The sequence below is a fragment of the Saimiri boliviensis genome, chromosome 7, assembly GCF_048565385.1.
Source record: "Saimiri boliviensis isolate mSaiBol1 chromosome 7, mSaiBol1.pri, whole genome shotgun sequence".
NCBI classification, from domain to species: Eukaryota; Metazoa; Chordata; class Mammalia; order Primates; family Cebidae; genus Saimiri; species Saimiri boliviensis.
Genome location: NC_133455.1, coordinates 36129894 through 36151574, shown reverse-complemented (window position 1 = coordinate 36151574; position 21681 = coordinate 36129894). Strand labels below are relative to the sequence as shown.

General features: G+C 38.2%; 1 protein-coding gene across 4 annotated transcripts in view; it reads left to right on the top strand.

Moving 5' to 3' along the window:
• CFAP54 (cilia and flagella associated protein 54) overlaps positions 1-21681 on the top strand; it is a 318455-nt gene that overhangs the window by 210832 nt on the left and 85942 nt on the right. For all 4 annotated transcript variants that reach the window (XM_010340325.3, XM_074402388.1, XM_074402387.1 and 1 more), the window contains 5 exons: positions 3983-4138; positions 9223-9328; positions 10257-10350; positions 16811-16909; positions 18102-18243. In XM_010340325.3, the coding sequence (XP_010338627.2) occupies positions 3983-4138; positions 9223-9328; positions 10257-10350; positions 16811-16909; positions 18102-18243 (597 nt within the window). The remainder of the gene's footprint in view (positions 1-3982; positions 4139-9222; positions 9329-10256; positions 10351-16810; positions 16910-18101; positions 18244-21681) is intronic.

The following is a 21681-nucleotide window of genomic DNA, read 5'->3' as shown; positions in this document are numbered from 1 at the left end:
AAAGGCCAATATTCTTTAGTTTCAGGAGTAGAGAGGACTCAGGACACCTTGAAGCCCCTCGCAGGTCCTGGGAAACCAAGAAGGCAGCCAGCCAGAGCTGTCACTCTTTGGAGATGGAGGCCTTATTCCAAGCTCTTTTTGGATGCTGTCCCTGATCTTTTATCTAAGGCCACCTGCCTCTGGTTCCCAGGCTCTTGTCCATCCCAGAGTGCAGAAGATCCTGTACCAGCTCTGTCTGTTCTTACCCATTACCTTCTAGGACCCACCTGCCTCCTGCAGCAGCAGCAGCAGCTCTGGAGAGGCTGATCCTTGGATTGGATTGGGAAAGGGAGGGCAGCAAGGACATGCCCAAGCTATCAACCATCTGGAATCTCCCACCTCCCCCTCGGTTCCTTCTTCTCATTATTATTATTGATCATTGTTATTATATGTTGATCATCATCAGATATGAATTTTATTACTTTACATAAATTACTTCCCCTTTATATTAAGTTTCTTCCTTTATGAAGTTAGACTGGCTTAATTGGCCTCTTGAATTCCTTTCAGCTTGCTGATCTCATGAGAGCTATTCTTCTGTATTTTCAGCCCACAATTTCTTACATTATCAGGACATTTGATTTCTACAGGAGCTTAAAGTACAGATTGTATTAAATTGTACAGATGGCGTTAAATCAAATGTATTCTGCACTTTTCTGACTTCCTAATCTTGAGGATGTGTCACCACTCAATGACAATACTGTTGCTGTGTTTTAGACTCACTTGAGGCTGAACAGCTTGCTTCCTGGTATATTATATTAAACACAGACTTAAAAAACAAAACCCAAAGCAGCTTTTCTGTCAAAACAACATCAGTTTTACAACGTCTTTTTCACAGCATTGATGTTTACTGGAAAAAGGAGCACTTAAATATTATAAAGCATAAAATCAGCTGTGACGTGATGCTTTCTTGACAGTTTTCCTTTGTAGTATAGATTGTCTCGCACGAATGGGCCACTTAAAATTTTTTTCTCTGTGGAAGTCTCTGGCAGAAAAAGGCATTTTGAGATTATTTTTATAAGATAAAAATAAACATCATGGTCATTTAAAATATTTTTAAAATTAATGACTGAAACTTGAGCTTCCTTATTACATGAAAAAGTAATCTGTGGATTACTGGTTGTATGATAGGAGTGAATAAAAGTTACTGACATTTTTCTTTTGTTTTTTTCAATCAGGGCCACTAATTGAATAAACATAAACAATGTAAGTAACTTTCATTCATCGAGGGCCACTTATATGCAAGAATGTTGCTGGCGAATGGGAACATACTAGGAAGCCAGTCATCATCTCTGCTCTCAAGAAGCCTATTATCTAGTTAGGGAGGAAGAGAAAATAGTTCGTAATTTCTGTAACAATTCTAATTTTAACAAAAATCTAGAAGACAATTCAGGTGTTACTATTATATACTAGTTAAATCATACCATATGATATATCATATGGCACTAATATATAGTGTAAAGTATATAATACTAATACATATTATACATACATATATGTGGCATGATGACAAAGTATTTGTTATTTTTGTCTTATATTGATAAACAGCTTTAGTATAATTGAAACAATAAGTGAATTATACAAAAAGGGGAGATGTTGAAATATGGTTGTGCTCCTATACACTGGGGTCTGTTGGAGGGAAACAGGGGAGGGACAGCGGGGGGTGGGGAGTTGCGGGGAATGGAATGGGGAGAAATGCCAGATATAGGTGACGGGGAGGAAGGCAGCAAATCACACTGCCACGTGTGTACCTATGCAACGGTCTTGCATATTCTTCACATGTACCCCAAAACCTAAAATGCAATTAAAAAAAAATATGGTTGTGCTCAACAAGTGATATTAGCATATCTTTTATTTCCCTTCTAGCCTGGGATCTAGTCACAGTTGATAATTGTTGAGATTAAGAGTGTGGGCTCCAGAAAAGAATTCTTATTCAATTCAATTCCCTTGAACAAGTCATTTAACTTCCCTTGTTTTCGTTTCCTCTCCCATAAAACGTGAGTGAGTGTCAATGTCACTGGCCTCTGGGATGGCGTGAGTGGCAAGCATGACGTATTAGAAGGGCACCTCCTTGCTTGTTGTAAGAGCTTTGTAGGTGTTTGCTGTTCTTCCTGTTCCATGCCTGGCCTCCTTATTCTTCTGGGAGCCTCCCAGAAGCTAGGGCTTTTCATCTCCATATTCTTTTTCTCCGTATTCACTTTTTCATTCCGTATTCTCATCAGTATGCTGCCATCCTGCCTGATTTAGAGTAAGGACTCAGTAACTTCTTCCTGTGTGTGTGTGTGTGTGTGTGTGTGTGTGTGAGAGAGAGAGAGAGAGAGAGAGATTGAGATTGAGACTCTCCACCATCCTGCCATTTACATAGCACATACCTGAATTAAAAGTTTACCCAAAAGTTCTAGGTTAAAAAATATATATATCCCTTGTAGGGCATAGCAGCTTAGAATTAGAAAATTTTACAACCTAAAGATACCTCACAATTTTGTAGTTCTGCTGCATTTTATTTTTTAGCATTTAGTATCCAAGAAATGTTTTAAAGATGTATAGTATCCAGTATTTCAATCATTTTTTCAGAGGAAGACACTCAAAGCTTGGAGGCATGTGGGGACTTGTTCAAAGTCTCAGTGACATGGTAGCACCAATGACTGGCCTGGATCCAGCACTTCAGCTACAATGCAGAATCTGTAGCAGAATACTGTATCGGAGTCCTACACTGCCTTTCTGTCTATATTGCTTTATTGTGTGTTGAATTATCCTATCAACAAATTATTTCCCCTACTCACCTTCTCCTCTCTATGCCAACATTTTTGTTCTTTAAAATTACTGAAGAGAAGGTGTTCATCTGCTTTCAGCCTAGACAACCACATTCTCTGGGAAGGTTTCCCTGACCTTCTCCAATCTGGGCCTGCTATCAAAGTGCCCCGTGCTTTCTCTGCTACACAACATGCAGTATTTTGATTGCTTGTCTAGCTATTCATACTCTCCATTAAACAAAACACTAAGCTCCTTGACCTCCCTCTTAAGAGACAGTGCAATGTTGTAGTTTAGAGTGTGGGCCCTGGAGCCAGACTGCCTACGTTCAAATTATGGCTCTTCTCTTATACTAGCCATCTAACCATGGGCGAGTTACTAAAACCTCAGTGAGCTATTGCTTCATCCTCTGTCAAATAAGCTGGACAATGGTGCCCACTTAGAGTTGCGGGGATCATATGAATAATGCATTTAAGTCCTTCAGATGATGCCTGGTGTGTAGGACACATTTAATAAATCTTAAATGTTATTATTGTCTTTTCTCATTTTTATCATGTACCTAAGCACTTAGAAAATATTTGTTGAATAAGTATCTGCCTGTCTGACTTGGGGGTCACACAGATAAAGTCTAATGTTTCTTTCATACAATGGTTTTTAAAGTAAAAGCATGTTAAATAATGATGGGGCCAAAGAAGAAGTATAGCATGCAGCCCTTGTCCATGATGGGTTTGCTGTCTAGTGGAGAAGAAAAACAAAACGAAACACACGAAGCAAGTAACCACTGTAATGCTTAATAGAAAATTACTGCCTATTAATATTTGCAAGTTGTATTGGGAACAACATAAAATTTCCAGGTGTTTCCCTACTCACAACCTCATCTTAGCAGCATGAAAGTTGTTTTGTAGAGCATCGTGCAATTTTAGAAGGAAAAGGATTTGCAAGATTATGCTTCATTTAAAAAATAAGAAAACGTTAGAAATTTATCAAATAAAAAATATCAAGGGTTATTACTGTAGTTCATTGAAATATTGGGTATTATATGTCTTTAAAACATTTCTTGGATGCTAAACACTGTAAAAACTACCAGAGTTCTTAATAGAGTTCATTACTGTGAGAGCAGGGTGGTAACTTCGAGGCTTGTTATAAATGCTGGGTATTTTGTTGTTCTTCCCCCACCCAACTGTTTTTCTTTTAGGACACACAGTGGCCAAGCAAGTATACTATAACAATAAAAGGAAGGACCCTTCGAAGTGGTTGCCTGCTCTTCATCTGCTCGATGTGGCACTGAAGCTCTGCAAAACAACAGCAGCCGAGGAACAGGAGGTGGAAGCTGAAATCCTTTTTCAGAAAGGTATAATGCATCTGGGATCAGAACTGTGGTAAAATTTGTGGAATTCTTTTTTCTATAAACAACAGGATCCTTGAAAACCTGGTCCCTAACTATAAAAACTGCAGATGCACAAAGGGCTTAGAGATGTTTAACACAATGGTATCTCCACCAAACCCAGTCTTAGGTAAAAGAACACTGTTTATTTTAAGTTTATATCTATAAAGAAAAATGTACTGCTACCTCATTTCTTTTATAATTATAACTGATTCTTCTTATACAAAGTTTCATGTTTGAAAAATGGCAACATAGCCTCTTAGCCATAAATAATATTTCTTAAAAAGATATTTTTTCTGCATCATTTCATTACTTAGCTAAAAATTTTGGTTGATTTTTATAAGTAAGAGATACATACTCATTGAAATTAAATAGCTATAGCACACTTATACTTACAACTTATATTTAACACCTATTTACTTAATACATTTTATAATTTTATCGTGGCCATTTTGCCTTCGAGAAAAACAAAGATGAGGATAATTGCTGTCATTTACTTAGTATCTACTAGATGCTAGGCCCTGTATTCAACATGTTACATAGCGCTAATTCTTACAATAGCTCTGCAAGGTAGGCATGACAAATCCCTCTTGACGATGAGGAAAATTAGGTGAGGTCTGGTTAAATGATTTTCCAAAAGTCAACAGTTACTAAATGATAGTGTCCAGATGTGAGCTCAACACTGGCCAGCTCTGTGCCCTCTCCGCAGGCTGCGTGAAAGCAATAAACCCTTTCTACAGTGATTATGGAAGTTTCCCTTCCCGTCCTTGTTGCTACCCCTGTGCTCTGCCAGTTGTACTTTCTTTTTTTTTTGAGATGGAGTCTCGTTCTGTTATCCAGGCTGAAGTGCAGTGGCACAATCTTAGCTCACTGCAACTGCTGTCTCCCAGGTGCAAGCAATTCTCCTGCCTCAGCCTCCTGAGTAACTGGGACCACAGGTGTGCACCACCACGCCTGGCTAATTTTTGTATTTTTAGTAGAGATGGGGTTTCACTCTGTTGGCCAGACTGGTCTCGAACTTCTGACCTCCAGCCTCCCAAAGTGCTGGGATTACGGGTGTGAGCCCCCACGCCTGGCCTGCTAGTGCCTACACCTGAAGGCCGCAGCTCACCGTGAGGGCTGGGAGCTGTGACAGCAGCGCATTTGCATCGTCACTGAGGATTTTCAACCATTTGCTGACTTTTTAGAATTTATTTTTTCCCTTTTGATTTGTGATTTATTTATTTATTTTTAAGTTAAATGTGTTTTTTTTAAATTATTATACTTTAAGTTCTGGGGTACAGGTGCAGATTGTGCAGGTTTGTTATATAGGTATACACGTGCCATGGTGGTGATTTGCTGCATCTGTTGCCCTGTCATCTACATTAGGTATTTCTCCTAATGCTATCCCTCCCCAGTACCCCATTGCCTGCTATTCCTCCCCTAACCCCTACCCCCCAGGCCCTGGTGTGTGATGTTCCCCTCCCTATGTCTGTGTCTTCTCATTGTTCAACACCCACTTATGAGTGAGAACATGTGGTGTTTGGTTTTCTGTTCTTGTGTCTGTGTGCTGAGAATGGTAGTTTCCAGTTTCATCCAGGTACCTGCAAAGGACATGAATTCATCCTTTTTTATGGCTGCATAGTATTCCATGGTGTATATGTGCCACATTTTCTTTATCCAGTCTATCATTGATGGGCATTTGGGTTGGTTGCAAGTCTTTGCTATTGTGAACAGTGCCACAACAAACATATGTGTGCATATGTCTTTATAATAGAATGATTTATAATCCTTTGGGTATATACCCAGTAATGGGATTGCTGAGTCAGATGGTATTTCTAGTTCTAAATCTTTGAGGAATCGCCACACTGTCTTCCACAATGGTTGAATTAATTTACACTCCCACCAACAGTGTAAAAGCATTCCTATTTCTCTACATCCTCTCCAGCATCAATTGTCTCCTGATTTTTTAATGATTGCCATTCTAACTGGTGTGAGGTGGTATCTCAATGTGGTTTTGATTTGCATTTCTCTAATGACCAGTGATGATGAACTTATTTTCATGTTTGTTGGCTGCATAAATATCTTCTTTTGAAAAGTGTCTGTTCATATCCTTTGTCTGCTTTTTGATGGGGTTGTTTTTTCCTCATAAATTTAAGTTCTCCATACTTTCTTGATAGTAGCCCTTTATCAAATGGGTAGATTGCAAACATTTTTTTCCCATTCTGTTGGTTACCAGTTTACTCTATTGATAGTTTCTTTTGCTGTGAAGAAGCTCTTAAGTTTGATTAGATCCCATTGGTCTATTTTGGCTTTTGTTGCCAGTGCTTTCGGTGTTTTAGTCATGAAATCCTTGTGCATGCCTATATCCTGAGTGGTATTGCCTAGGTTTTCTTCTAGAGTTTTTCTGGTGTTAGGCCTCATGTTTAAATCTTAAATCCATCTAGAGTTAATTTTTGCATAAGGTGTGAGGAAGGGATTCAGTTTCAGCTTTATGTATCTGGCTAGCCAGTTTTCCCAGCACCATTTATTAAATGGGGAATCCTTTCCCCATTACTTGTTTTTGTCAGGTTTGTGAGAGATCAGATGGTTGTAGTTGTGTGACATTCTTTCTGAGGCCTATATTCTGTTCCATTGGTCTATATCTCTGTTTTGGTACAAGTACCATGCTGTTTTGATTACTGTAGCCTTGTAATATAGTTTGAAGTCAGGTAGCATGATGCCTCCAGCTTTTATTTTTTTGTGCTTAGGATTGTCTTGGCTATGCAGGCTCTCTTTTGGTTCCATATGAAGTTTAAGGTTTTTTTTTTTTTCCCAATTCTGTGAGGAAAGTCATTGGTAGCTTGATGGGGATAGCATTGAATATATAAATTACTTGGGGCAGTATGGCCATTTTCACAATATTGAATTCTTATTAGCCATGAACATGGGATGTTTTTCCATCTGTTTGTGTCCTCTCTTATTTCCTTGAGCAGTAGGTTGTAGTTCTCCTCAAAGAAGTCCTTCATATCCCTTGTTATTTGTATTCCTAGGTATTTTATTCTCTTTGTAGCAATTATGAATGGGAGTTCACACATGATTTTGCTCTCTATTATTGGTGTATAGGAATGCTTGCAATTTTTACAGATTGATTTCGTATCCTGAGACTTTGCTGAAGTTGCTTATCAGCTTAAGAAGATTTGGGGCTGAGACAATGGGGTTTTCTAAATATACAATCATGTCATCTGCAAACAGGGACAATTTGATGTCCTCTTTTCCTATTTAAATACCCTTTATTTCCTTCTCTTGCCTGATGGCCCTAGCCAGAACTTCAAATACTATGTTTAATAGGAGTGGTGAGAGAGGGCATCCTTGTCTTGTGCCAGTTTTCAAAGGGAATTCTTCTAGTTTTTGCCCATTCAGTATGTTATTGGCTGTGGGTTTGTTATAAATAGCTTTTACTATTTTGAGATACAATCCACCGGTACCTAGTTTATTGAGAGTTTTTAGCATAAAGGGCAAAATTTTTTGAAGGCCATCTCTGCCTCTATTGAGATAATCATGTGGTTTTTGTCTTTGGTTCTGTTTATGTGATGGATTACATTTATATATTTGCGGATGTTGAACCAGCCTTGCATACCTGGGATGAAGCCGACTTGATCATGATGGATAAGCTTTTTGATGTGCTGTTGGATTCGCTTTGCCAATATTTTATTGAAGATTTTTGTGGCAATGTTCTTCAAGAACATTGGCCTGAAATTTTCTTTTTTAGTTGCGTCTCTGCCAGGTTTTGGTATCAGGATGTTGTTGGTCTCATAAAATGAGCTTGGGAGATTTTTTTTAATATTAAAAATGTTTTCAATCTATTTTTAACTGACATAACAATTGTATATATTTATGGGGTATAATGTGATGTTTTTGCTACATGTACATGTTGTGACTTGATTAAATCAAGCTAATTAGCATATCCTTCACTTCACGTACTTACTGTTTTTGTGGGGAGAGCATTTAAAATCTATGATTATTATTAATTGTAGTCACCATGTTGTACAATAGGTCTTCAGAACTTATTCCTCCCATCTAACTGAAACCTTGTACCCTTTGACCAATATCTGCCTATTCCCCCACCATCCCTAACTTCTTAAGATTCTTCAGTTAAGTGAGATCATGCAATATTTGTCTTTCTTGCCTGACTTATTTCACTGAGAATAACGTCCTCCAGGTTCATCCATGATGTTTGCAAAAAACAGGATTTGTTTCTGTTTTAAGGCTGAATAGTATTCTGTTGTGTATATATATCACATTTTCTTTATCCATGCTCCTGTTGAAGGGTACTTAGATTGATTCTGTATCTTGGCTATTGTGAATAACTCTGCAATGACCATGGTAGGGCAGATGTTTTCTTTTTTTTTTTTTTTTTTTTTTTTTTTTTTTGAGACGGAGTTTCGCTCTCGTTGCCCAGGCTGGAGTGCAATGGTGCGATCTCGGCTCACCGCAACCTCCGCCTCCTGGGCTCAGGCAATTCTCCTGCCTCAGCCTCCTGAGTAGCTGGGATTACAGGCACACGCCACCATGCCCAGCTAATTTTTGTATTTTTAGTAGAGATGGGGTTTCACCATGTTGACCAGGATGGTCTCGATCTCTTGACCTCGTGATCCACCCGCCTCGGCCTCCCAAAGTGCTGGGATTACAGGGTTGAGCCACCGCGCCCGGCAAGATGTTTTCTATGATATCTGTGAAGGAGACAGGGGAAAGAGGAGAATGGATGTCAAAAAAAGGGAAGGTAAGATACAGGAGGAGGGAGAAGCAGAAAGTAAGAGAATGGAGAAAAAAGTCAGATGTGAAGACCAGTTGTGTAGGGCAAGCCAAAGGAAGCTTACCTCATGTTGCTTCCTGAATGCAGAAGAAGCCTGAGAGTACTGGAGAAGGAGGCAATGGGTCTCTCCTCATTGGCTTACCTTCTGGAAGAAATAGACAGATACACAAAAGGACAGCACACCAAATGTTCTGAATTTCCAGCAAGAAATATTTGTTCTTAAGTTCTAAGTGCTAGAAAAAGGAAAAATCATCTTTGTATCTTTTTCTTCTTTCAGGCAAAATAGAACGTCAAATACTAATGGAAGAGAAATCTCCAAGTTTTCAACTTGAGAGTTTATATGAAGCTATACAACTAAGCCTGAATAATGATCAAAACTCAGGGTAAAAAGATATTCCATTTTTGTGGCCATGTATGTTTGGCTTGAGCCCCATATTCTGGTAGTACATGGACCGCTCAAGGTTGGATTGACTGAGAGACCTTCTCAAAGCAAGGCTAGTTCACGGGTCCATCTCAAGCTTGTTGCTCTTGGTTCTGACCCAAGGCCTCCTTTAAAGTAATGGTAAATGATGACTTTCATCATAGTGGCCTACTGGCCTGTACCCAAATCTCATGTTAGTACCAGGATTTCTGGGGCCTCCTTGGGATGACTGCTTCTCAACTGGAAGTTCCTTCCCTGAATGTGCAATTGTGTCTAGAAGGGGTTTGTGTGGCTATTCACTCTGGTCATCAGGACCAGGACTGGTTAACTTAATTCTGTATGAATATCACCTCAATATTGAAAGTAAGCCATCTTTATTACAGTGGAAGTGATCCAAATGCACTGATCCCCAGCTGACAGATTTGATGGTGAATACATAGACCTAACCCATATCAAATCACCGCTTTCTGCATTGCATAATTCTATGTATTTCTTTCTATTTTAATTAGTGTAGGAGCCTAGAGAGGGGCCTACATTTTCAAGGCAAGTTCTTCCAGCCCTGACCTTCACTTCTTTAGTGCCTTGTGTGTGAGAATATTCCAGAATGGTCTTGATGCCAGGTTTCATGGCAGTCATAGTATGGAGTGTTGCCAGCACAGGACAAGGCAGAATGCTACAATTGGAAGTTCTCTTCAAGAACTTCCAATTTTAGTAGGGAGGAAGATGCTAGTATCTATGGTCAAAAATGCTATGAAAAGAGGGTGGGTGTTTGTGACAAATGCTGGTTTTGCCAGTTTTTACCTTTTATCAGCTTAGAAATTGTTGGCAAATGATGCCAATGATTATGCATGGTGAAGCTATTTAATAAGTACAGTCCTATATCATTTTAGATTGATAAGAGACTCATACCTAGAAATGGCTCTATTGTATTTTCATCTGAAGAAGCCAAAAAGGAATATTTCAGGATCACCATTAACACTTAAGGTAAGAGTCTGTTTTATTAGAAATTGTGAGTTAATTGTCATTGAGATTGTTATTTTGGTAACACTGTGCTATTGAAATAATGAGGCTGATTTTCCTGTGTGGCTTGGAGAAATTAATTCATTGCTTTGTAGTTACACTTGTAACTGTGTGTTACAAAGACATATCTCTCTGGACATTTTATATAGGGCTTTGGAAATTATTTTCATGTACACATTTCTGCCTATGAAAATGTTATCCGTGAAATGTAAGTGTATGTAAATATATACTTAATATATAAAAATACACTTATGTTTCATGGATAACATGAAGTATAAATGCAAGGCAATAAATGAGTCAGTATTGATCAGGAAAATTCAATGACATATTGGTTAAACAGATAGACAAGTAAAGTTTTCAATACTGATATGGCCTATAAACAGATAATGTCTTGATAGAATCATTCATTCATTCATTCATCACATTATCTATTGAGCATCTACTCTGATCCAGGCACTCTTCTAGAGTTAAAGCAGTGTCTAAAACGAACTTCGTCCCTGTTCTCATGGAGCATGCCTTTCGGTAGAGGAAAACAGATAATAAACCAGTAAAGGAAGGAGGCTAGAGGAGGAAAGGTGGGAGACAGTGAGGGAGAAGGAGGGGAAGGGGGTGTAGTATTCCATATTCACACTGCTAATGAAGACATACCTGAGAAGTTTAATGGACTCACAGTTTCATGTGACAGGAGAGGCCTCACAATCATTGTGGAAGGCAAAGGCACATCTTACATGGCAGCAGACAGAGAGAATGAGAACCAAGCGAAAGGGGTTTCCTCTTATAAAACCATCAGATCTCGTGAGACTTATTCACTACCATGAGAACAGTACGGGGAAACTGCCCCAATGATTCAATTGTCTCCCACCGGGTCCCTCCCACAATGTGTGGGAATTTGGGGAGCTACAGTTCAAGATGAGATGTGCATGAGGACACAGCCAAACCATATTAGGGTGTGATTTAGGTAATGAAATTTGGAGCTAAGAAATAACTCGTACAGGTGAGATTTTGAATGAATGACATGAGAAGAGGTGACATTTGAGGCAGGATTTGATGCAGGAGGTGGGAGCCAGCAAAGAGTTGTGGAGGGGTCGCACCTTCTAGCTAGAGCAGTGTTTCCAAACTAAGGTGCAGAAACATCTATGAAAATCTTGTGAAATGACAGATTCTGATTCAGTAAATCAGGGCCAGGCTCTGAGATTTGGCATTTCTAATGAGCCTCCCAGGTGATGCTGATGTTGTTGGTCTGTGGGCCACACCTGAGGACCAAGGGTCTAGATTAAGGAAGATCCCAGAGGCAGGAATAATTTGAGTGGGTTTGAGGTAAATGAACACAGTAATTTTGTTTTTTGCTTTTAAAATTTTAGTGGGCTTTTCTGTTTCATCCTTATTGAATAATCATTTGTCCCTCCAAGAGATCTTTTCAGAAAATGTTGGCATCGAATCTTTAATTTTTGAGACAGCATAAACAGGATTTAAAACCTTTAGGCAAATAGACTCTCAGCCAATTGAATTATTCATATGGAAGCTGCCTTAGGTGAATGGCACCTCTTTTTTTAATCAAAATAATTACAAACTTGAAAAAGTTACTTTTTTGTGGTGTGATAAACATGTTTATTTCCAGTAACAGAAAAAAAATCTATTTATTTTTATAGCAGGTGGCAATGCAAATTAATAGGATGCTGGGATGATAATGTATCACCTCTCTGGCCCTTACTGGAGAAGTGCTTATAATTAAGAACATAAAGAAGTTACGATTTGAATGAAAACAGTAGTGTAATTGCTTACTATATGATCATTATTTTCTGTATGTTTTGACATAGTATAAATATTTTAGCAAGTCATAGAATTATTAGAAGCACAGAAAACAGCCAAAACCAATTAAAAAAATTCATGCAGATGTATTCAGACCATGGAAATATAACATTTGAAATATGTCCTAATAAAGACAACACATTATAAGCCCTTAAAAGAAAGCAGCATTGTTTCATTTTTATGTAGTGTCTGCATAGCAGAGTGACCATCTCACCTGTTTGGATTTGAATCCTAGCTTCACGACTTAACTAGCTATGTGACTGAGGTCCAGTTTCCTCGCCTGTGAAACAGAGATGGTGGTCCTTACCTCTTAGAGTGGCTCTGAGAATTAAACAAGATACTGGGCTTGTATGTAATAAGTACTTATATCAATGGAACTATTATTTCTCATTTTATGACATCAGCTAAACATCTGTATTCTTCTTTCTAAAGTATTTTGTTCATAGTAGTTACTCAGTAATTGATGGCTAAGTTGAATTGACTATTTCTTGAACATTCATTTATTTGCTTATGAACCAAACACTTACTGAGGGCTTAATGCACATTAACCACCTTTTTTTTCCTAAGGAGCAGAGAGTCTAGCAAGAGAGAGAAATTGTATTGCAATGTGTTAAGGACTATAATCACAATTTGTCAAGGTGGAGAAGTGGGGCAAGGTAGGGACTAATAGGGTTTTGGGGAAATGCTGGAGAAGGCTTCACAGATGAAGTGAATTTTGAGGGATATATGGAGTTTTCCAAGTAGTTAAGTGGAAATTAACCCATTTTAATTTCATGGATAGAATCCACATGATGTTTAATAAATGTACAGAGTTGTGCAACAATCACCACTATCCAGTTTTAGAACATTTCCATCATCCCAAGGAAGATCCCTTATGCCCATTTGCAGTCAATCCTTTTCCCACCCCTAGTTCCATGAAACCACCAAACTGTTTCTGTCTCTATGGATTTGCCTTTTTTAGACATTTCATGTAAATAGAATGAAGTTTTTATTTATTTTATTTTTTTGAGACAGAGTCTCAGTCGGATGCCCAGACTGTAGTGCAGTGGTGCAATCTCAGCTCACCGCCGCAATCTCGGCTCATGGCAACCTCCGCCTCCCAGGTTCAAGCGATTCTCCTGCCTCAGCCTCCTGCGGCACACACCACGGTGTCCGGCTAATGGAATGATAGATTTTGTAGTGTTTATGCCTGCTTCTTTCACCCAATATGTTGTTTTTGAGGTTCACTCATGTTGTAGCATGTAATGGTAGTTTTTTTGTTATTGTTGCTGAATAGTATTTCATTATGTGGATATGCCACGTTTTTTCCCTTTGTCCATTCAGTAGTTGATGGACATTTGAATTGTTTGCACTTTTTGGCTGTTTCAGTTAATGCTATTTTGAACATTCATATACAAGTTTTTGTGTGGACATATGTTTTCAGTTCTTCTGAGTACATACCTAAAATTGGAATTCCTGAGTTATATGGCAGCTCTATGTTTAGCCTTTTGATGATCTGTCAGATTGTTTTCAATGGGGGCTGTACCATTTTACATTTGTCCAGCAGTATATGAAGGTTGCAATTTTCCCACATCCTTGCTAACACTTGTTATTATCTGTCTTTTTGAGATAGTACCTAAGGTAGTAGGTATAAAGTAGTATCTCATTGTGGTTCTGATTTGCATTTCTCTGGTAGCTAATGATGCTCAGATCTTTTCATGTGCTTATTGGCCATTTGTATATCTTCTTTGGAAAACTGTCTATTCAGATCCTTTGTGCATTTTTATTGAGTCATTTGTCTTTTTTTTTTTTTTTTAATCATTGAACTTGCCACTGCATTCCAGCCTGGTGACCGAGAAAGACTACATCTCAAAAAAAAAAAAAAAAAAAAAGAGAGCGATACAGGCCCCTTATCAGATAAATGATTTGCAAATGCTTTCTCCTGCTTAGTAGCTTGTCTTTTCATATTGTTAGTAGCATCTTTGGAGGCACAAAAGTTTTAAATTTTAATGAAGGCCAAATTGTCATTTTTTTCTTTTATAGGTTGTGTTTTTTGTGACATATCTAGAACTCTTTGTCTAACCGCGGTTGTTGGAGATTTTCTTCTATAAGTCGTATAGTTTTAACTTTTACATTTAGGTCTATGATCCATTTTGAGTTAATACCTGTGTAGGGTGTGAGGTAAGAGTCTAAATTCATCTTTTTTGTACAAGAATATGCAGTTGTCTCAGCACCAGTGGTTGAAAAGACTATCCCTTTCTCATTGGATTGCTTTGGCACTTTTGTTGAAAATGAATTATAAATGCAAATGTTTATTCCTGGATTTTCAATTCTGTTTCATTGACTTCGAAGTCTGCCTTTACTTGAGTATCCACTGTCTTGGTTCCTGTAGCTTTTAGTAAGTTTTGAAGTTGTAAAGTACATGTTCCTACTATATTCTTCCTTTTCATTTTACTTTGACTCCTTTGCATTTTACTATTTTAGGATCTGCTTGTCAATTTCTGCAAAAAAACTAAGGAGATTTTTGTTGCCATCTTATCAATATTAAGTCCTCTAATTAATGAATATGAACTGTCTCTTCACTTATTCTGATCTTAATTTCTCTCAACAAAGTTTTGTCTTTTTAGGTGTATGAGTCTTATACATTTTTGTTATTTCTGTTGTCAAAGAGATTTTTATTTTAATTTTTAGATTATTTATTGCTAGTATATAGAAATACAGTTGATTTGTGTATATTGAGTTTTGTATGCTGTGACCTTGCTAAACATGTTTATTAATGTTAATTGTGTTTGTGTGTCTGTGTAGTCCTTATGATTGTCTACATATAGGATCATGTCTCCTGCAAATAAAAATACTTTACTTCTTCCTTTCCAATCTGCATGTATTCCCGCCCACCCCACTGGGTTTTCTAACCTAGAATCTCCTGTGCAGTGTCAAACATCTCCCCCATCTGGAAAATGTCCACCATATTCTTTCCCCACTCCAAATTTTTCCATGGTGGGCTCAAGCCCAACTTCCCCAACAAAGGTTTCCTTTCCATTCAAGATAACTTATTTTTATTTTGAATGGCTGGGTCACTATTTGGTCTTATGTTCTAGTTATTTAATGTTATTCTCTGTTCTTTGTTACATGCCTGTTAGTCTTGTTTCCAGAATGTAAGTAGATAAATTACCCATGCTTATGTAGTCGGTAAGCTAGCAATTGTTGCCCCAGATTAGTCCCATTACAGCTAATGATTAGGGTTGGTTTGATTGGTTGGTTTACTTTTAATCTTACAACAGGGCTGTATTGCTTAGATTTCCCCATAGGCAGACCTTTCCAGGTGTCATTTTCTCCCTGGCTTAACGCTGGATCTAGGCCACATTGACGCCTTGTACTTGTTCTTTGGCATCAGCATTGTACATGGGCCCTCCTTTTCCCTGGGATTCTGCTAGTCAGAAGTAAAATAAAGATACTTTTGTTATTGTTTGTTTTATTCTGCAGATTTGTTGAAAATTAAAGAATTGGCCAAAATATAGACATCAAAGAATGAGCATCCATGAGGCTAATTGAATCTTTAGCTCTCTCCAGATGATTTAAATCTTAAGAAATTAATACTAATACCTATTTTAGTTACCTTTAAAAATGTATAACAGATACTAGCTACTGGTGGAGTTGTGTTCTGTTCACTTCTGTAGCAGTGACTTTCTTATGTTAAAAAAAGAATATATATATATTCTTTTTTTAACATAAGAAAGAATATATATATATATATATATATATATATATATATATAAAAAAGAAGCCCCCCCATGGTTAAAAAAAAAGTCCTCAATTATTGTTTGTTTTGCTATTCTATGGAATTTTATGATAATACTCTCTCTTTACTATTTTCTTAGCAGGAAATATGATAACAAATACTGCCAGAAATCTTTAAGCAACGTTCTAATTTCTGATACTGTTATACAATATATTCCATTTATAAATCTTCTGTTATAATGGCACTTAATTTTACTTAAGATGCCATTTTTGGACGGGCATGGTATCTCATGCCTGTAATCCCAGCACTCTGGAAGGTTGAGGTGGGCTGATCAACGGAGCTCAGGAGTTCAAGACCAGCCTGGGCAACATGGTAACACCTTGTTTCTACAGAAAATACAAAAACTAGCTGGGTGTGGTGGTGGAACACGCCTATAGTCCCAGCTATTTGGGAGTCTGAGGCAGGAGAATTGTTTGAACCTGGGAGGCAGAGGTTACAGTAAGCTGAGATTGTGTCATTGCACTCCAGCCTGTGTGACAGAATAAAACTATGTCTCAAAAAAAGAATAATTTTTATTAACTTATTATGCAAATAATACAAGCTCATTATAGAAAATTAGAAAAAAATGATAAGAATAATTTAACTACCTTAAAAGTTAGGACAATCACTGCTAATTTTCTCTGCTTTTATGTACAGGAAATGTATATGTGTGCATATTTTTTTACAAAGAAGGATTGTACTTTTCATACAATTTTGTAACATACTCTTTTCTTTCCTCATGTCAATAGTTACATTATTATCCTTAGTGACTACATAGTATTTCACTAAAATGTCATCTTTAGAAGATGAGAAGTTATCACAAAACTTTATATCCTAACACATTTGCCATACTTTTAGCCTCCTGTCAGAAGAAGTAGTTCTGTTAAAGAAACAGCAGCAAGTAAATTTGAAATGTACAGTTCATTAGCCTGGATTGCAGTAAGAGCTGCTGCACAGGTTGGTGTGATTTTTGTTTAATCTTTCTTTTTACCATCATATCTGTATTCTCTGCTTTTAAAGAATGGAATATACCTGTAAAAGAGAAAGGAGTTGGGGTGTGGTAACTCACACCTGTTATCCCAGCACTTTGGGAGGCCGAGGTAGGTGAATCACAAAGTCAAGAGATCGAGATCATCCTAGCCAACATGGTGAAACCCTGTCTACTAAAAATACAAAAATTATCTGGGTGTGGTGGCACATACCTGTAGTCCCAGCTACTTGGGAGGCTGAGGCAGGAGAATCTCTTGAACCTGGGAGGCAGAGGTTACAGTGAGTTGAGGTAGCACCATTGCACTCCAACCTGCAACAGAGCAAGACTCCATCTAAAATTTTTTTTTTTTAAATTAGCTGGGCATGGTGGCATGCCTGCAGCCTCAGCTACGCAGGAAGCTGAGGCAGAAGGATTGCTTTACTCTGGGAGGTCAAGGCTGCAGTGGGCCGAGATCCCACTACTGCACTCCAGGCTGGGCAACAGAGTGACATCTTGTCTCAAAAGAAAAAAACAAAAAAAATTACATTATTTGGGATTTGTGTCAATTATTATGTTTCTTTGGAAAGATTAGAAATACTGTTTTTTTGTATTTTTAGTAGAGATGGGGTTTCACCATGTTGACCGCCCGTGCCTGTAATTCCCAGCTACTCAGGAGGCTGAGGCAGGAGAATTGCCTGAACCCAGGAGGTGGAGGTTGCGGTGAGCTGAGATCGCGCCATTGCACTCCAGCCTGGGTAGCAAGAGCGAAACTCCATCTCAAAAAAAAAAAAAAAAAAGAAATATTGGTTATGTTTAGTGTTTTCAATCTCTGTTAGCCAGACTTGGTTCTATTTGTTTCGCCTTTTCTAAATGAAAGTATTGGCAGATATTCATATGTATGTATTTGACATTTTGGCAACTATCTGTCATAACTAGGTGTGATAGCTTATTTTAAGTGACTTATGCATTAATTAAATTGTCAACCCTAAATTATTTGTTCGACTATGATATATTCTACATGTCAGGGATCACATATTATTTTTCAGGTTGTCTTTATTTTTTCTTCCAATGTATGTGGAATATTATTTTATGAATTCACTTTTTTCATTATTTACCTAATAGATGATCTATGAATTAGAAAGCTTACATTTATAATTCTAATTTATGCATTAATTGTAGGTCAGTGAAGCTGTGCTGGCAATTAACCTACTTACGGGAAAGAAGAATATTAGAACCCATAGAGTTAACCAAATGGCGTTATCAAATATCCCAGAATTTGCTGTTCTGGATCTTTTGTCTTCGTATACAGATTACTTGCTTGGTATGTTTGGATGTCTACATATTATGCCTCCAAAAATGGATATATGTAATAGAGAATCAAGTTTCAAAGATTTAATTGTAATTTGTTGGCTTTTAGCTTAGATGGGATAATGTTTGGGCGTACTTCCAGGGGATCATAGGAGGGGCCCTTAGCTCACTGCACCTGTGTACGTGTTACCCAGTCAGCTGGTGCATTTCAGATGCAAGTTCTTATACAAAATGATATTTACATGTATTGCTTTTCCAGTTCACACATACCAAGTCCTTTTGGGAATGTTTGCCTCTCTGATCCTTTAATCCAAAACCTACACTCCTTCTCCCACTCACATAGGCCTCCCTCTTCTTTTCCTTAGTTATTTAATATTTGTATGTATGTTTGATTGTGTTTAAGCTCTTTCTTCCATTAAATCATCAGCTACACGAGGGCAGCGTCTTCATCTATTTGATTTTCATCTACAGCAAATTGCACAGCGCTTGGACATAGCAGACATTCAATATTAACATTTGTTAAATGAATTAATGAATAAGAGGTTAGCAAAATTTACACTTGATTACAATACTGTTTATGATTTTGCTTAGTTACTCCTTTGATAGTAAACTGTAATATAAACCTCTATAAATAACTGGTGACAGGCATTTAACATTCATTTATGTATTTTTCCATTATTTCACTCAAAAAATATTTGAGTGCTTCTTATGTTCTAAGCACTTGGATAGGTGCTAAGAAGTAAGTTACTAGTCTTACTTCCAGACTTGATATTTCACTAACATCCGTCTCTAATTTTTAGGTCAGCATTGAGCCAAAGGAGAAGAGTTTTAACCTGACAGGGCTGGGAGTGGTGTTCCTAATATTTCTGGAATCACATCTGTAGACAGCAGCTTAGTCTGCTGAATTGTTGGGTCAGCCTTAATTAAAGTGTTAATGTCTAACGTCCCCTTCTTTGGCTCTTTTCAGAAGCATAGTTGTCCCAGATTATTTTCTAAATTATTTTAGATTTTTTTTTTCGGCTGAAGCTTTATTTTCTCATTTTTACTTCCTTCATGCCTGATAGAATTTTGCTTTATTGGCTTTCTGAGCCATGGCCTGAGCGTCACACTGGGTGCCTGCTCTTCTTTAAGGTTCCCATCGATGGGTTCTCTTTGTCCCATCAATGGGACAAAGCCATTGACCCTACACAGGGCAGTTTGGCAGTCCTGCAGCCAGGAGGAGCTGGTCACCACTTCCTTGCTTGACACTGGCTACTCAATTCTCCCTGGTTCAGAATGTCAGGAAAACATCCCTCTAGGAAGCACACATTATTGGCCGGGCGAGGTGGCTCACGCCTATAATCCCAGCACTTTGGGAGGCTGAGGCGGGTGGACCACCTGAGGTTGGGAGTTCGAGGCTAGCCTGACCAACATGGAGAAACCCTGTCTCTACTTAAAATACAAAATTAGCTGGGCGTGGTAGCACACACCTATAATCCCAGCTACTCAGGAGGCTGAGGCAGGAGAATCGCTTGAACCCAGAAGGTGGAGGTTGCAGTGAGCCGAGATCTCACCATTGCACTCCAGTCTGAGCAACAAGAGCAAAACTCCATCTCACCCTTCCCCACCCTCCAAAAAATAAGCACATATTATTGTACAGTATTAATCAAGAGACTTCAGTTGACATCTTGGCTCTGCCAAACCATTTCATTTCTCTCAGCCTCATTAGAAACTAATCTACTCTTAAATCTGAGGCTAATTGCTCAGTCTCTGTATCTGTAGACTGAGAGATTGGTCAAAATCTAAGGCGATGATTCAAACTTCCAACATGGCTATTTCTTCTTCATACTGCCTCCTTATTACTTCTGAATGATGTGTCTACTTTATCCTAGTCCTTTCCTTGTGTTCTCCTAGTTTTTAGGGCAGGGATGACTCATCGGTTTCATCTAAGATGGACCCTAAAACTCAGTTGCTTACAGCAACAGGAACTCATCCTTACACTCAGCTCATGTGTTCTGATTCAGACTGTAGGTCGGGTTCAGGAGAACTCTTAGGTACATTTTTTGTGAGGCCCAAGCTAAAGACACAGCGGTTGGCTGGGGCATAATCTTTTCATGGTAGATACCAGAGCGAAAGAGCCACAAGCCAAATCACACAAATGCATTTAAGGCTTCTCTTCACATCCTATCCCACTGGCCACAGCAAATCATAGCACCAAGTCCAGTATCAGTGAGCTAGGGAAATACACACTCCTTGTACAGGAAGGAAGAGAGGCATGAATGTTTGCTAAATGATAATCCAAACTATTGCATATGACAAATTCAATGGCCAGTGGCTACCTAAGAAAAATCTCTATATGATTCAGAGGAAAGAACCATAGAAAAGCTATGAAAAAGGTGCTGTGATTAATTAATGATGTCAGCCGTGGGCACACAATGGAAAATGGCATTCTCTAAACCAAGCCGTGTTCGTTGATCCAGTTGAGTAGGTGGTCTTCATCTCAGTTTAATACTAGAACTTAAGCTTTCTGGTTCCGTATCAGTGGCATTCATAGCATATTACAGTTTTTCAGTTTCCATTTTATACCATTAGCCCTTCTTTGCTATTTTAACAGTGAAAGTACCAAATTTTAAAATCCAATCTGTTTTGCATTTTGCCTCTCTTTAAGAATAATAATTTTGCCCTCCAGTCCTTTCCTGGCAGGCTAATAATTAATTCATGCTGATGACTTCCCTCACTTCAGTGTTTGGGTTAGAAGGAGGTTCCGAATTCCCACTTGGTTGCCACAAATACCCAGATGGCAATGAGGTTCATATTGTAATGACTTGCTAAAGGGCAAAATTCCTTAACCATAACAAATAAAACTTGTTTGATTTTCCTTATATTAGCATAAATTAGCATCTAGCAAAAAATCTCAGTAATCTTAGCTTTAAACAACACTAGCATTGATCTACACATGAGGTGATGCACATTTACCATTATTGTATGCAGAGCACTGTACCAGATGTTTACATTCAGAGAGAAGGAAGAGTCAGAGAACACATCAAAGAAGTGAGTCTTACCTTCCATGAGCCTCTAGTCATGGGCAATCAAAACAGGCATATACCCTGACATGATAGAAATTCATTTTTTGGCTGGGCACAGTGGCTCACGCCTGTAATCCCGGCACTTTGGAAAGCTGAAGCAGGTGTATCATTTGAGGTCAGGAGTTCGAGACCACATTAGACAACATGGTGAAACCCTGTCTCTCCTAAAAATACAAAAATTAGCTGGGTGTAGTGGTGCACACCTGTAGTCCCAGCTACTCAGGCTGAGACAGGAGAATCGCTTGAATCTGGGAGGCAGAGGTTGCAGTGAGCCAAGATCACACTATTGCACTGCAGCCTGGGTAACAAAGCAAGACTCCATCTCAAAAAATAAAATATATGTTTAAAAAATTATCTTTTAAGAAGAGCGTAATAGGCTGGGTGCA